The following is a 14,992-nucleotide window of genomic DNA, read 5'->3' as shown; positions in this document are numbered from 1 at the left end:
GCCGCGTAAGATGAGGCTAGGGCCTCTGTTTCCCTGAGACTTAGGAGAAGGGCAGAGTTTCCTGAACACCATGGGGATTTCTTATTCTGCCCATGCCAAGGCTACAAGGCAAGTTATCTGACCGTTCCAAGCCTTGGTTTCCTCTTCTGTGAAATGGGACAACAGTAGTGCCTCCAGTACAGGTATTTAGGGGGTGGGGCATTGATCACAGAATACACAAAACCCAGCATGGGCTGCAGTCCACGGCAGCTGAGGCCTGAGACCTGCTTCTCTCACCCGTAGGCCCGCGGCACCCAGGCCCTTATCTGAGCCTGGAGGAACCATGGCCGCCCAGAACGCCAACTGTCTGTGTTTGCGCCAGCAAGGTCCTCAGTGGGCTCAGGAGACTCAGCGCCACTCCCCGCTTCTCCTGCCCCTGATGGCATGGGTGCTTTACCTGTCCCCAAACGCCGAGTGGAAGCCACACACAGCACTGTCCAGCCAGGCCTTTTTACTTTCTGGACCCAAACCACAGACCTACACCATGAAGACCTGGGTCAATGGGGCCAGGCTGGACACACAGCGCCCTTCTCAGATTATTCAAAGGAGCCTCTCTTTTCTCTCCTCTCTGAACAGCTCTTTCTAGCTTATATCTGTCCGCGTATATCTGGTGGTTTTTATTATCTTCATACATGAAAAAACCCCAGGCACTTCCAACTCCCCAGGATGCTAGAACCCATGCAGGGTGTAAAACGAAGGAGACAGGGAAGGTGATGATGAAGCAGGAGAGACGATGCTGGGCACAGGACCGCGAGGGAAGTTCACAGGCACTCAGCGACTGTTTACCAGGAGCGCGGAGCGCGGGGTTGGGGTGGCGGCGAGTGTGCCGGGATTTCACGGGCCGCACATAGCAGGACTGCGTGTGTGGGTACGCCCGCGTGTGTATGCACGTGTGTGTGCATGTGTGTGTGTGAGTGTGTGGCCATTGCTGAGATGGGGCTGGTCTTTCTGGTAGAGACAGCTTAAACATATAGTCTGAGAGCTGGTGTACCACCTACCAGAAATCTCTGCACAGAGTCTCATCCCCCTGGATTTAGGACGGTGACATGGGAAAGCTGGAAGAGCACAGACTCTCTGTCCCAGACCCCTTTGCCCCATCCTATGCATAGGGAAACCGAGGCCCAGGGAGGAAGGACTTCCAAAAAAGCCAAGTTTTCTGACCCAGGGGTCCCCGTTAAGACACAGGAGCTCAGGACTTCCCTGGTGGTCCAGTGGTTAAGACTCTGCGCTCCCAATGCAGGGGGCCCGGTTTGGATCCCTGGGTGGGGACCTGGATTCCATGTGCTGGAATGACGATTTCTCACGTTGCAAGGAAGATCAGAGATTCCGTGTGCCACAACTAAGATGAGACGCAGCCAAATTAAAGAACAACATGATCCCTGGGTCTGGAAGATCCCCTGGAGAAGGGCATGGCAACCCACTCCAGTATTCTTGCCTGGAGAATCCCATGGACAGAGGAGCCTGGTGAGCTACAGTCCATGGGGTTGAAAAGGAGTCAGACATGACTGAGCAGGGAAAACAAAACAAACTGCCTCACCCCTCCCCTCACAAAAACCCTGGGGCTCTGCAAGGCCTGACCTCTAAAGTTCTTATTGACAAGGCTCTGGGGGTGATGGTGGTGGGTCCCCTCCCCAGAAAGCACAGAACCACTGTGGGCAGGATTTGCAGAGTCCGATCAGAAGGAGGGACCCACAGACATGACCTGGTCAGGCTCCTGCCTTCCTCTGGTCAGGTGAAGGGGCAGTGAGTGAGGCAGGCTGGATGTGAGAACTCTCCACTTCTACGGAGACGTGTGCCCGCTTTTTTTGGCAACGGGTCTAACTTCTATTCTCTCACTTTCATAGGGATGTAGAAACAAGAACGATTTCACTTTCTTCAGATTAGCCCAGCGAGGGCGATGATCAAAGAGCATGAGAGATGGGCTTCCCTGGTGGCACAGTGGATAAGAATCTGCCTGCCAACGCAGGGGACACAGGTTCGATTCCTAGTCCAGGAAGATTCCACATGCTGCAGAGCAGCTAAGTCTGTGCACCACAACTACTGAGCCTGTGCTCTAGAGCCTGGGAGCCGAAACCACTAAGCCTGTGCGCCGCAGCTCCTGGAGCCCGCCCACCCGCCTGCCCTACAAGCAGCAAGCCGCAACTCCTGAGCCCGTATGCCTAGAGCCTGTGCCCTGCAACAAGAGGGGTCACCACAGTGGGAAGCCCACGTGCCGCTCTCTCTAATTAGAAAACCCACATGCAGCAAAGAAGACCCAGTGCAGCAATCAAAACACAAAATAACAGTACCAAATATCTAAAAAAAAAAAAAAAAAAGGCACTAGAGACAATAGGGAGGGGTGGAGACTGTGGCAAACCAGAGACTGCAGGGTCTGTGTGAAGGGGGAACTGCCATTTAGCCTGTCCAGTTTATCCAGGGAAGGGCAGTATGGCCAGACCTTCTGCTTTTCAAAAAAGAAGCCGGAACTCTATATTCTTTTCATGAGAATTCTCCACCTTTTAAAAAACGTTGTCGATAAATTTAAAGCAGTGAGTCAGGGGGAGTCACTGTTCCACCAGTTTGCGACCTACAATACCAGCAAATGTCCAAGCCTCCCAGGACAGACGGCACCTTGCCTCCAAGTACAGAAGCCCTCCCTCTCTGCTCTGCCTGCTTCTCTGAGCCTCAGCCAGCCTGCCTCCCCCACCTCCCCGCACACAACACGCATTCCCAGCTGCTCTGAAGGCTGCAGGGAGTCCACGCACCGCATCCAGGCTGATGTGACAGAAACAGCAAGTCCTGAATCTGCTGAGGAAACACTGGCGATGACTGAGGGGTGGGGAGAGGGCAGCTAAGCGCCCCCAAGGAGCTTCCAAAATGCTAATTTCTCAGGAACAGAGAAAGAAGGAAGGCAGCATAGCAACAACTGGCTCTGGGCAGTGAGCAATCCTGTCTGAAAATAAAACAGTTTACAATCCACAACCGTGGCTCATTAAGAATGAATGGATCTACTGGTATAAATAGCATGCTGTGTTAAGAAGTCAGGAAACAGCATATGCGTTTGATGGAAAAACGGCTGCCACGAAACTGTTTATTAGCTCAGCCGGCTACAGCTCTGTGTTAACGAGACAGAGGTCTCAAGTTCAAAGCTGAGTGGCTGCCTCGATCTTGGGCCATGGAATGTGTCTCCATTCCCCCAGTCCTGGTCACAACATGGGGGCCTAGCTCTGGATACGTAGTAACAAGCCTACAGTAAGCTTCTCCTAGTGTCTGAGCTGTAGTATCCCTAGTAAAATATCCAGCCTCTGTTTGAATGCTCCCAGTGACAAAGAGCTCACTATCCTGTAAGATACAAAACACCCAACTCTGTGGTTCAATGGCTATCGAGCAACAGAGAGTAATTTCCCCCTGCTCTGTTCCAGCTCTGCTTGTGGGGAAAACAGCCTCAAATTGGGCCTCACTGGCCACACCGTCTATAACAGCTGACGGGATGCAGGCTAGACGCATAAACAGCAGCCTGAGCAGAAGGGAGCTGGGCCAATCACATCCTCCCCGAGTGTGGACACGGGGTCCTGAGAGCGGGAACAGAGGCTGAGACTGCAGGGTGTGCAGACTTGCAGTCGTGTCCAACTGCTGGGCGAGCAGAGGCTGGGGCATGGAGCTGATCTCAGTGTTCCCTGAGCAGCAGAGGCAGCTGCTACTCTGAGCTCTAGCACCACAGGCCTGGAAAGACCTTCCTGTCCACCCCTGCTTCCGGAAGGCCTTCCTCAGCAGCCTGCCAGCAACCCCTGACTTGAGCTGTCCTTTGTTGTCTCTGTTCTCAGCAGCCCAAAACCCTCGAACCAAGTCCAGGAGCGGAAAGCCAGCGTGTGTGGCAGGAGCGTGGGCTGGGACTTAGGAGCCTGGAGCCAATGTGGCCTTGGGCAGATGTCCCCCTCCTCATCCACCACTCAGAGTCAGTTTCACGTCCATAACTGCCCCACTGGCTGTTCGGAGCATCAGAGGAGATAATGGCCGTGAGGCAAGGAGCCCTGGCTGAGGCCAACACAGCACCCCTGACTCGGCTTCTCCAGGCGGACAGGAGATGGCGGTGAGAGGGCGGAAGGATTGGCTGAGGGGTCATTCAGGAAGGGTGGCCCCAGGCAAAACATTTGTGGTTGAGCTGAATCAGACCACTCAACCCAAACAACCCCAAAGCTTGCTTTCACTGGACCGCAAACACAGAACCCAGTTTAGAATTCTAAAAAAATTTGTTTAAAATCTAGCAAACCAATGAAGTGATAAGGAAACTCTGATTTTTCTTAAAACTACCCACCTGGAACAAATCTGAAACTCAATGTACTTTTCCAGAATAGACCTTGAAGGGAACCCATGTGTTATTCTGTTCAATTCCATCCAGAAAGGCTGTACTCTGCTCAGGGGAATGATGGGGAGGGGGTGGGAGGGCTCTCGCGGAGGGTCCTGGGAGGGATTGTGACCCAGGCCTCAGCAGGGAGGGGAAAATGAGTTTGCCTCATGGCTACTGGGAGCTCAGGCACCCGTCGGCTCAGCTGGGGCTTTCCGGGGTTTAGGGAGGCAGGCAGAGTAGAAAGGCCACCCTGATCTGGCCAGGCCACAGGGGAGTTATGAAAGCTTTAGGTGATGGGGCCCTGGCCCCAGGAGAGGCAAACACAGCAGAATCTCACTGATCCAGGGGTTGGTGCCCTAGGGCCTTGGCTTGCCAACCCCCGTCTTGGAGAAGCACACACATCCCAAAAAACCCTCAGAGCAAGCGCTGTACGGACTGGAGACTTGGCTTCCCTGGTGTCTCAGAGGGTAAAGATTTTGCCTCCAAAGCAAAAGACTTGGGTTCCTGGGTTGGGAAGATCCCCTGGAGGAGGGCATAGCAGCCCACTCGGTATTCTTGCCTGGAGAATCTCATGGACAGAGGAGCCTGGTGGGCTATATAGTCCATGAGGTCTCAAAGAGTCAGACGCGATTAAGTGACGAACACTTACTTATGTGGGGCTTCAGCTCCAGCCCCACCCCATCTCAGGTGTTCAGTAACTGCTGGGAAAGGTGGGCAGGGCAACCACAGAGCAGACGCAGGGCAGTGCTGTCTCCTAGTCACACACTGGGGGATGAAGACAAAAAGCCCCATCACATTAAGTATTCTCAGCACTGGAGGTGAAAGTGAAAGTGAAGTCGTCCAGTCGTGTCCAACTCTTTGCGGCCCCATGAACTGTAGCCTACCAGGCTCCTCCATCCATGGGATTTTCCAGGCAAGAATACTGGAGTGGGTTGCTATTTCCTTCTCCAGGGGATCTTCCCAACCCAGGGATTGAACCCGGGTCTCCTGCATTGTAGGCAGATGCTTTACCGCCTGGAATACTGGAGGTAGAGACATACAAAATCCTGAGAAAAACTGCCACATTTAATGACTTCAGCCAGATCAATTCAGCTCTCCATCAACAGGGAATCAGGCTCCTCCAGCACAGGTACCAGCCTACTTCTATTATGATGCAAGGTTGCAGAAGCAAAAAGCTTAATTTTCTAGCCTCTTTTTTTCTTTTCTTTATAGTGATGGCTGGAACTGTAGCAACCATCTTGTGGGAAAGAGCACAAGGGAAAGAGCAAGAATTACAAAGACATCTGTCCTGACATAACTGAGCTGCTGAACCAAAGCCTCAGCTGCTTCCTCTAAGCTTTCCAGTGTACAAGAAAAAAAAAGAAAGTAATCCCTTATTTCCCAAATATGCCAGATTAATATCCCCATTCCCAGCAAATATCTTTCCATACATTGCTCCAAAGTGAGAATCCAGTTGAAAGGAAATAAGCCTTCAAAAGATGTGGCCCAGCTCTTAAAGGGATTAAGACCCAAGAGCCCACTGTACCATTTCTACCATTTACATATTATATTTCACAGAGGAACAAAGGGACCTGGGAGGCACAAAAACTGACTGTATTTTATTGCTGCCATAAACTTGGAGCAATGACCTGCCAAGGGAAAGTAGTGTGTTGCCCACACCCCAGCTGGATTGATCGGGTGGGAGGGTGGAGCTCTGCCCCCAGAGGCAGCCAGGTCAGACCCAGGGCCAGTCACAGGGGGAACTCAGGACACACTGTTTCTCATCCCATCCTGGAGAAGGGATGAACGTCCTGCTACGAGTAAGCTTGTATGGGGCTTGCCAAGGGGTTCTGCAGGCGAGTCCTTGACCAAAATCAACACCCCGTGTCCGGAGGAGGGAGAGTGTAGCAAACTCAGGGAGTCAGCCCACCTGTCCTGAGGCACCAGCGCTCTACCAGCTCTGAGTTTAACGCAGAGGAAAGAAACCCTTCATATCTTTCTCTGACACATCCTTTGTGTTATTTTTAACATTTAGACCTTTAATCTGTCTGCACTGTGTTTCTGGGTACACACAGAATGGGATGGGAATCTAATTATGCTCGCCCTGCTTGTTAAATAAACCAGTTATTTTCCCACGGAAATGAAAAGCTACCTATCTTCAGCTTCCATACATCCTTAGCTCTGTTATTTTTCTATTCTGATCCACTTATCTATATAAAATAGATATTCTATTTATTCTGGTAACAATATCATACTGTTTCTCTTGATTATAGTAATCTACCTTTTGGTTATAGTAACTCTTTAAAAAATTGAAGTATAGCTGACTTACAATGTTTCAGGTGTATAGCAAAGTGATTATATATACTTTTTCAGATTCTTTTCCATTATAGGTTGTTACAACTGTGCTATACAGTAGGTCCTTGTTTATCTATTTATCTTGAAGGACTGGCCCCAGGTAGCAGAGGAACACCAGTGCCAACCCAGTCCTACCTCTTGCTTCCCTCACAAACCTTGTGATTGTCCAAGGAGCTTATTTTATTTTCAGTAGCTCCCAGTGTTTGGAGGTGCGCCAAGACCACTCCAATGGAGAGGATTAGTGAGCACCTAGATCAGGCTGATTGGAAGGCACACCTGCAGGCAGCAGGTTTTAAAGTATGCAAATAAGTCCTGAGGGACTGCAAGCAAAAGGTCCTGTTGGCCACCAGAGCCTTGGGGGTGGTGGTGGGGGGGGAAGGCACCTGCTGGCTTTAGTAGGGCGGACAGGGCACAGGAAAGTGTCAAGTGGACCAGGGAGATGGCAGTTGCCCGGAAAAGGCGGTAAGAGCTAGCAGTGTGTATTTGTTAAACCCAAATCCCCACATTATCCCTCCCTACCTTTTCCCCTTTGGTAACCGTAAGTTTGTTTTTTATGTCTGAGCGTCTAAGTTTGTTTTCTATGTCTGTGAGTCCATTTCTGGTTTGTAAATAAGTTTACTTGTACCATTTTTAGATTCTACATATAAGTGAACTTGTAGGATATTTGTTTGACTTCATTTAGAATGATAATCTCTAAGTCCATCCATATTGCTGCAGATGTCATTATCTCATTCTTTTCTAAGGTTTAGTGATATTCCACCCTATGGCCTTCGATAAGATTCCGTAATTTTCTCTGTGTTTGAGTTATAGTCTTTAAAAATTTGTTTCTTGACATTTTACAATTTTTGTTGCAATTATGAATGGATTTTTCCATTTCTACTTCTAATTAGAATAGTTTAAAATTGTTGATTTTTTGCAGCAAATGGTTCACACCAACAGTTGCACAGTAGTTTGGTGTAAACTACTGATTTACCTTCTGTCCTGTCACTTTCCAGTTGTCTCATTAATGCCAGTGGGTTGTTTTTGTAGATTACCTTGATTTTCTTGCATACAATTACATCATCTACAAATAAGATAATTTTTTCTCTTTTTTGGCTGCACCCTGTAGCTTGCAGGATCTTAGTTCCCCAACCAGGACTGAACCCAAGCTCTTTGCAGTGGAACTGAGGAGTCCTAACCACTGGACCACCAGGGAATTCCTGAGAATTTTTTCTTTTCCAATAGTAACAAGTAATTTTATTTTCTTGCCTTATTACTTTAGTTAAATACTACAAAATACTGTTGAATGATGGTGATGATGGAGGTATTTTTGACTTGTTCTTTGCTAGAACGTGGCTTCTGTGCTTTATCAGTTAATGTGATACTTGGTGCTACATTTCTGCTTTTTGGGTAAGTTTTGTCATATTTAAGTATATCTTTTTATTCTCACATTATTTAAACTGTTTATTTAGCAATTTTTTGAACCTTAGGGAGAAAGACATTTAAAAATAAGCTAGAGCCACAAAACAAAACAAAAAGACATACTTAACTTCACAAAAATGAAAAGAAATTGGTTTTAAATGGTAAAATACAATATATATGGAATCTAGAAAAATGATGCTGATGAACCTATTTGTAGGGGGGCAATAGAAATGCAGACACAGAGAGCAAGCTTGTGGACTCAGCAGAGGAAGGAGAGGGTGGGGTGAACTGAGAGAGCAGTATTGCAGCATCTATGCGACCATATACAAAGACAGCCAGCAGGAACTCACCCTCTGAGGAAGGGAGCACCACCCAGTACTCTGAGCCAGCCTAGAGGGGTGGGATGGGGAGGGAGGTGGGAGGGACGCTGAAGAGGGAGGGGACATGGCTGATTCATGTCAATGTAAGGCAGGAACATTGCAAAGCAACTATCCTCCAATTAAAAATAAATGTAAAAAAAAGAATGAAAAAAATGGCAAAATGCTATAAGGCTAAAGTCAAACAAAATGTAAAGTCAAGGAGAAAAATATTTGCAACTCATTTAATATCCCTAAGGAACATCTATTAATACAAATCAGTAAGAGGAAATAAACAACATAATAAAAAATGAGCGGTGAGTTTAAACAGCCAATTAAAAAAAGGGAAGCTTAAATATCAATAAATTATAAAGATACGAAGAGATAGTCAAATGTAGAAATTTTAAAAATGCAATATCATTTTTCATCTAGTGTATTGGGCAAAATGATAAACACCAATAATATTTATGGCAGGCAAGGATTCAGGTATAAATGGGCACAAAAGGCTATCATTTTCAGAATATAGTCTGGTAATGTCTGTTGAAAATTAAAACACACAATTTGTTTTGGAGTACCTGCCCCATGGAAATAGAAGCATCATATACACATAAGGACGTTTCGGTATTGCTCACAGAGGCAAAACGCCAGAAATCATCTGAATGCCCATCAATAGGTGAATAATTAAATCACAATATATAATATATGATTTTACGCAGCCATTAAAAAGGATACAGTAAAATCTATATCTATTGACCTGGAGGGATGCCCATGATATTCTTTTAAGTGAGAAAAAAACCAGCTTGCAGAGTTATGGGTAAGAGCCTATTTTTATCATTAAAAACAAAACAAAAAATAACCCTATAGCAAGTATATGGTGGTAGGACAGGGAGAAAGGGGTTTGGAGATGATGGCAGGCAGAACAGATTTTAATTTTTCATTGACTTTTGAATTGTTTACACTTGTTAAAAATATATCAGGTCTGCTCATGTATTTAAAAATTAACAAAGAAAATCTGAAGGAGGAAGAAAACGAAGCTGCCTCAGAAACATCAATACATTTCACTTGATTGCTCTGTGGACTGCAAAGTTCATGGCTTCTGTCTATCGATTCGCCTTTCTCCTCCAAGCGAAGTGCACCGGTGGGGGGGAGACATAAGTGCACCAGCCCCAAAGCAGAGAGAGAGAGACAGACAGAAGAGAGTGTTAGGGAGGGAGGGTCAGAGAGAGGGAGCTGGTGTCACCTCCACATCAGGGACTGTGGGGCGGGAGGGGATGCTGTCTTTGGGGACCCCAGAGACAAGAGCCCCAGAAGAGGGCTGCCTCAGGGGGGCAAGGTGGTTTTCACTGACTCCATGTGTCTCCAAAGAATTGACGCTTTCAAACTGTGGTGCTGGAGAAGATTCTTGAGAGTCCCTTAGAGAGCAAGGAGATCAAACCAGTCAATCCTAAAGGAAAGCAACCCTGAATATTCATTGGAAGGACTGTTACTGAAGCTGAAGCTCCAATACTTTGGCCACCTGATGTGAAGAGTCAAAGACCCTGATGCTGGGAAAGTCTGAGGGCAAAAGGAGAAGGGATCGACAGAGGATGAGACAGTTGGATGGCATCATGGACTCAATGGACATGAATCTGGGCATACTCTGGGAGATGGTGAAGGACAAGGAAGCCAGGGTGCTACGAAGGCCAGACTTAGCAGGCAGGCTCCAATCTGGACCACAGACTGCAGCTCTGGCCCCAGCCCGCTGCCTGGCACCCAGGATCACTGACAATGGGGCTGCAGGTGGCCACTTTCCTATACCCTTATGGTCAGGGAGCCTGGGGGGTTTCTTACCTGGTCTGTAGAGGGAGGCCACGTTCATACTGGAGTAGACAGGTGACCTCCATGTTGCCTGGCCTGGCTTTGCTGCAAACTCAGTTAATAAGGGATGCCAGATCCAAGTGTGTGGGCTGCTGGCCTCCTCGCCCACATAATTAAAAGGCCATCTGTGTGTCTGTGTGGCTGAGGAGAAGACAAGAGAAGGTCTTGCCCTTCCCCAGGGATGTGTGTGTTTGCGTGTGTGTGCACATGTGCACGTATGTGCCACACCAGGGCTGGAGCAGACAGGGCAGAGAGTGCCCTTTGGGGTAAGGTCTCAAGGCCTCTCCTCCTCAATCTGTGGGAAGCAACACTCCGGGCCTGCACTCTCCACAGCCTTGTCTCTTTCCTCGGTCACACAGACACACCCACCTGGGCTGGGGCAGGAGAAAGCCCCAGCGCTGGGGGTGGAAAAGGAACTCCTCTCTGCCCACTGCCCCCTGCCTGCCCAGGCCCCACCTGCACTCGCCATGGTCCCCATCAAGACTCATATGTGGCGGCAATGGGCAGTGATGGCAGGGAAGGCCAACTCATGGGAATTAAAAATGCAAACAGTCCAGGAGAATTAGCCAGGAGGGCGCACTGCAAAAAGCCAAGTGATGCTGATAAAAAAATGTCTGGAGAACCGAGGCTGAGCTGTTAATGCTGATTATGTCTGGAAGGGCTGACCTCCAGGGGATTTTTACCTTGTAAATTATACCATTTGACAACTCAAAATTGTATAATAAACACGTCTTACTTTTGTAACAAGACAATCAAAGTCCAAACGATATGAAGACAAATGCCACGTCATAATCCAAAGACAGAGATGTTCGAGAGCCACTCAAAAGCAGCTGCCAGGCCCACTAACTTGGGTCCATTGCCCCCCAGGGTCAGGATAAGCCCTCATCCCTCCGGCCACCGTGTCTCCTGCAGGACCTTAGACTCTGAGTCTTGGGCTAGAACTTGGGCACTTCCAGGCACAAGGAGCCAGAGCCCCAAGGGCAGGACCTCACCTTCCGTTCCCAACTTTCCCACACCCAACTCAGACAATCCCTCCCCTTCTCTGGGCCTCAGGCTACTCATCTATAAAATAGGGCTACAAAATTGCTGCCCTGTCCACTTCTGGAGCCTGTTGTGAGACCAAGAGCTTTGAAAATGAAACTGCAAACAGTGCAACGTCATGCAAGCAGTGGAGAGCCACCCACCATGCCTGGCACTGCTGCCAAGACCCGCGATGGTGGCATTCCCCTTCTGATGCTGGCCACTTAGGGCACACCCGCATCAGCTGGCCACCACAAACACCAAGGGGCCCTGGCACACTCTCTCTTTGCGTTTCAGGACCAGGGAAGCCAGGCGCCCCTTTCTCTGACACATAAGACAAGTGATGAGAAGAGATGGTACACATCTGCCTTAGAAAGATACATTTTCATTCTTTGTAAGAAACCTCAACTGACATCACATTTCTTCACACACCCACAAGCACTGTTCACAGCAGCCCTGCCCCCAAATTCGCGCTCGGCTGTGACACGGCCTGCAGAGGCCCCTCCCACTGGAAGCAAGCACCCTGCTGAGGTCCAGCTGCCCATGTGGTGCAGATAGAGCTGAGGGCACAGAGAGGGACGCAGACCAGTGTGAGCTGCGTGGGGGTGTGGCAGGCGCTGGCTGGCGCCCGAGGCCGCGCTCGGCTGGTCGATGAGCCGAATGTTGGCTGCCGTCCCGGGAGAGGGGCTGTGGGGGCCTTACCTCTCCCTCGGGCCCAGGTATAGACGCGGCTGATCTCAGTGCTTCTGGGCTCTTGCTCTGCTGGCTCCACAGGCAACGGTCGGAAGGAGGGGTGATAGGCCTGGCCGGGGGTCTTCAGGGGCAGGATGAACTTGGGGATCCCTTTGTAGAACCAGGCCCCCGACCTCTTCCAGACCTGGTGGGGGGAGACATCGACTCAGAGCACAGGATACAGAGCACCCTTCCCTGTGCCATGCGCCCCCTAACCCCCGAGCCAGCCCTCCCTCCCAGATGGCGCGCAAGAAGCCATTGCCTCCCTCCTGCCCGCCCCTTCCCCTTGAGATTCTGGGCAGAGACACAAGAGGCGGGAGGAAGAGCCGGGCTGGCCACAGCCTGGTGTGGGCTGCGGTTTTGGAGAGCTTCTTGGGAGGCGGTCATCCCTGTACAGGGCACAGACGGGCCGGAGCTCAGAGTGAGCCACAGATTAGAATTCAGAGCGGAGACTGCAGTGAGGTCCCGGAACCCTTAACATCTGCTTCAGAAAACGTCAAGTGCTCCGTAATCTTTTTCCTGATGAAGGAAATGCCTTCAGGGTATTTGTAAGAAGAGTAGGAGTGTGTGAAGGAAGGCCCTGACCTTTTCGGAGAAGAGGAACCTCTGACCCCTGGGGGTCAGAGCAGCCGTGCTGGGTTTGAATCCTGGATTTGTCGCCCCGTAGCCCGAAGACCCGGCCCCAGTTTCCTCTTCGGTAGGTGGGAGGCAGGAGCGGCGCTGGCTCCCAGGGCGGCCAAGAGGGTCAGGCTCACGTGTAAACGTAGATCCCCACAAGCCAGGGCCGGGCACAGAGCAGCCACTCGACAGACATGGTCCCCACGACCCTCATGGTCACCCTCCTCCTCTCATCTGACGCACGTGCAACCAGGGGATCCAGAGGGACAATCTCACCTCAGAAGACCAGGACTTCCCTGGTGGTCCGGTGGTTGAGAATCCGCCTGCCAATGCAGGGGACATGGGTTCGATCCCTGGTCCAGTAAGATCCCACATGCCGTGGGACAACCAAGCCCACTCGCCATAACTACTAGAGCCTGTGCTCCACAACAAGAGAAGGAGAAGCCCGAGGCCTGGAACTGGGGAGGAGCCCCCCAGTTCCCATAACTAGAGAAAGCCCGTTCACAGCATTGTTAACCTGGTGCAGTCAAAAATAAATAATAATTTTTAAAAAAACAGAAGACCTCGTTCTCTGGAGGACAGCGTTTCCCACCCCCTGACCCTCTGCACCACCCTGCTTCTGCGGGGCGTTATCAGGGGCTGGGCCAAAAACAAACAAACAAACAAACAAAATAAAGAAGAGTCCCTGATCACGCACCACATACTGTACAGTGGGAAGCACTCAATTAAACCGAGCTGCTGCAGCAGGACTTCTCAGAGCCTTTAACACGCAAAATGTGCACAACGATCTCCAACAGGACAAAAGGAGACGCAGTGCTTCCCACGTGGAGCCTACCCAGCAAGTTTTCCTACAGACACTCAGTCCTGGTGACGGGTCTCCAAAACCTTAACTGTCGCACCTCATGGTACTGCACTTCCTGTTCACTCGTGGATTGATGTGTTTTTCCAAGTAGATGGCAGTCACCTCCTGATGCTCCAGAGTGACAGACACAGGACTATGGAGTCCAAACCCTGTCCCAGGCATGAGTCACTCAGCCCTCCCTTCCAGCTTCCCTGTGCAGAAGGGCCTGTTTCTGGGTGTGGCTCTTGAATAACATAATAGTGTTATGTTCTGTTCCTTGGTGCCTCAGACGGTAAAGAATACGCCTGCAATGCAGGAGACTGGGGTTCGATCCCTGGGTCAGGAAGATCCGCAGGAGGAGGAAATGGCAACCCACTCCAGTATTTTTGTCTAGAAAATCCCATGGACGGAGGAGCCTGGTGGGCTACAGTCCAGGGGGTCACAGAGAGTCAGACATAACTGAGTGACTAACACTACACTTGAATAATACAGAACCCATCTAGTGGGATGAATGCTTCATGGAGCCACCTCAGAAAACTCTGATCCTCTCGCAGCCCTCCTACAATATGTATTTATTTCTTTGAATCGGTAATGTATGCACAAGCTCTAAAGCTCACAAAGCGTGAAATCAAAATGTCTCCTGCCCCATTCCCAGAGGCATCCAGTGATACCGGTTCCTTGAGGACATTCTATTATTATCCCCATTTTCCAGACGAGAAAACTGAGGTTTGGACAAATTAAGCAACTTGCCCAATTCCAGTTCACCATTCTGTTGGCCTCTACTTCACACCAGAGGTCCTAGAGTCTCATCTCAACAGTCTAAAGATGTGCGGCAGGGGCTCTCTAAATTGTGGCTGTGAGAGAGAAATCCTCAGTAGGTCATTCATCAGTGTCATGGACACCAAGGGTCTGGATGCTTAGAGGATGCGGAAGTGCCAAAGAGGGAGAGGAGACAAACACAAGCAGTCACTGTCAGCGCCACCCTGTTCCTGCAGAGCTGCTGCGCGGCTCCTGAGGCCAGGTGCCCAAGCCCAAAAGGCCATGGGGAAGCTGGCGAGGGGCTTACCTGGCCTCCCTCTGCTAAGCAGAGGCCTGGGCATCCAACAGTGCTGGCATTACCTGCCCTCCCCTGGCACCCAACCTACTGCCTCCACATGTGTGAGCCTCAGGGAGACCAAGTGAGGCAAACCCTCTGTGACTGGTGGGGTCTGGGCAGGCTTAGGACCTGCTTTGCACTGCCTCCCTAAACAGCCATGGTGGCTGCTTTGTCTTTTTTATTTACATTATTCCTGAGAAATACATACAGAGCAAGCAAAATTAGGGTCTTCCCTCATAGCTCAATTGGTAAAGAATCCTCCTGCAATGCAGGAGAGCCCGGTTTGATTCCTGGGACAGGAAGATCTGCTGCAGAAAGGATAGGCTACCCACCCCGGTATTCTTGGGCTTCCCTCGTGGCTCAGCTGGTAA

General features: G+C 50.0%; 1 protein-coding gene across 12 annotated transcripts in view; it reads right to left on the bottom strand.

The window, feature by feature from the left end:
- Positions 1-14,992, bottom strand: part of RPH3AL (rabphilin 3A like (without C2 domains)) — a 138,439-nt gene that overhangs the window by 13,691 nt on the left and 109,756 nt on the right. For all 12 annotated transcript variants that reach the window (XM_069603095.1, XM_069603088.1, XM_069603090.1 and 9 more), the window contains one exon: positions 12,037-12,211. In XM_069603095.1, coding sequence (XP_069459196.1) covers positions 12,037-12,211 — 175 coding nt within the window. The remainder of the gene's footprint in view (positions 1-12,036; positions 12,212-14,992) is intronic.

The sequence above is a fragment of the Ovis canadensis genome, chromosome 11, assembly GCF_042477335.2.
Source record: "Ovis canadensis isolate MfBH-ARS-UI-01 breed Bighorn chromosome 11, ARS-UI_OviCan_v2, whole genome shotgun sequence".
Classification (NCBI taxonomy): Eukaryota; Metazoa; Chordata; class Mammalia; order Artiodactyla; family Bovidae; genus Ovis; species Ovis canadensis.
The sequence above is the reverse complement of the archived record's forward strand: the minus strand, read 5'-3'. Positions and strand labels throughout refer to the sequence as shown.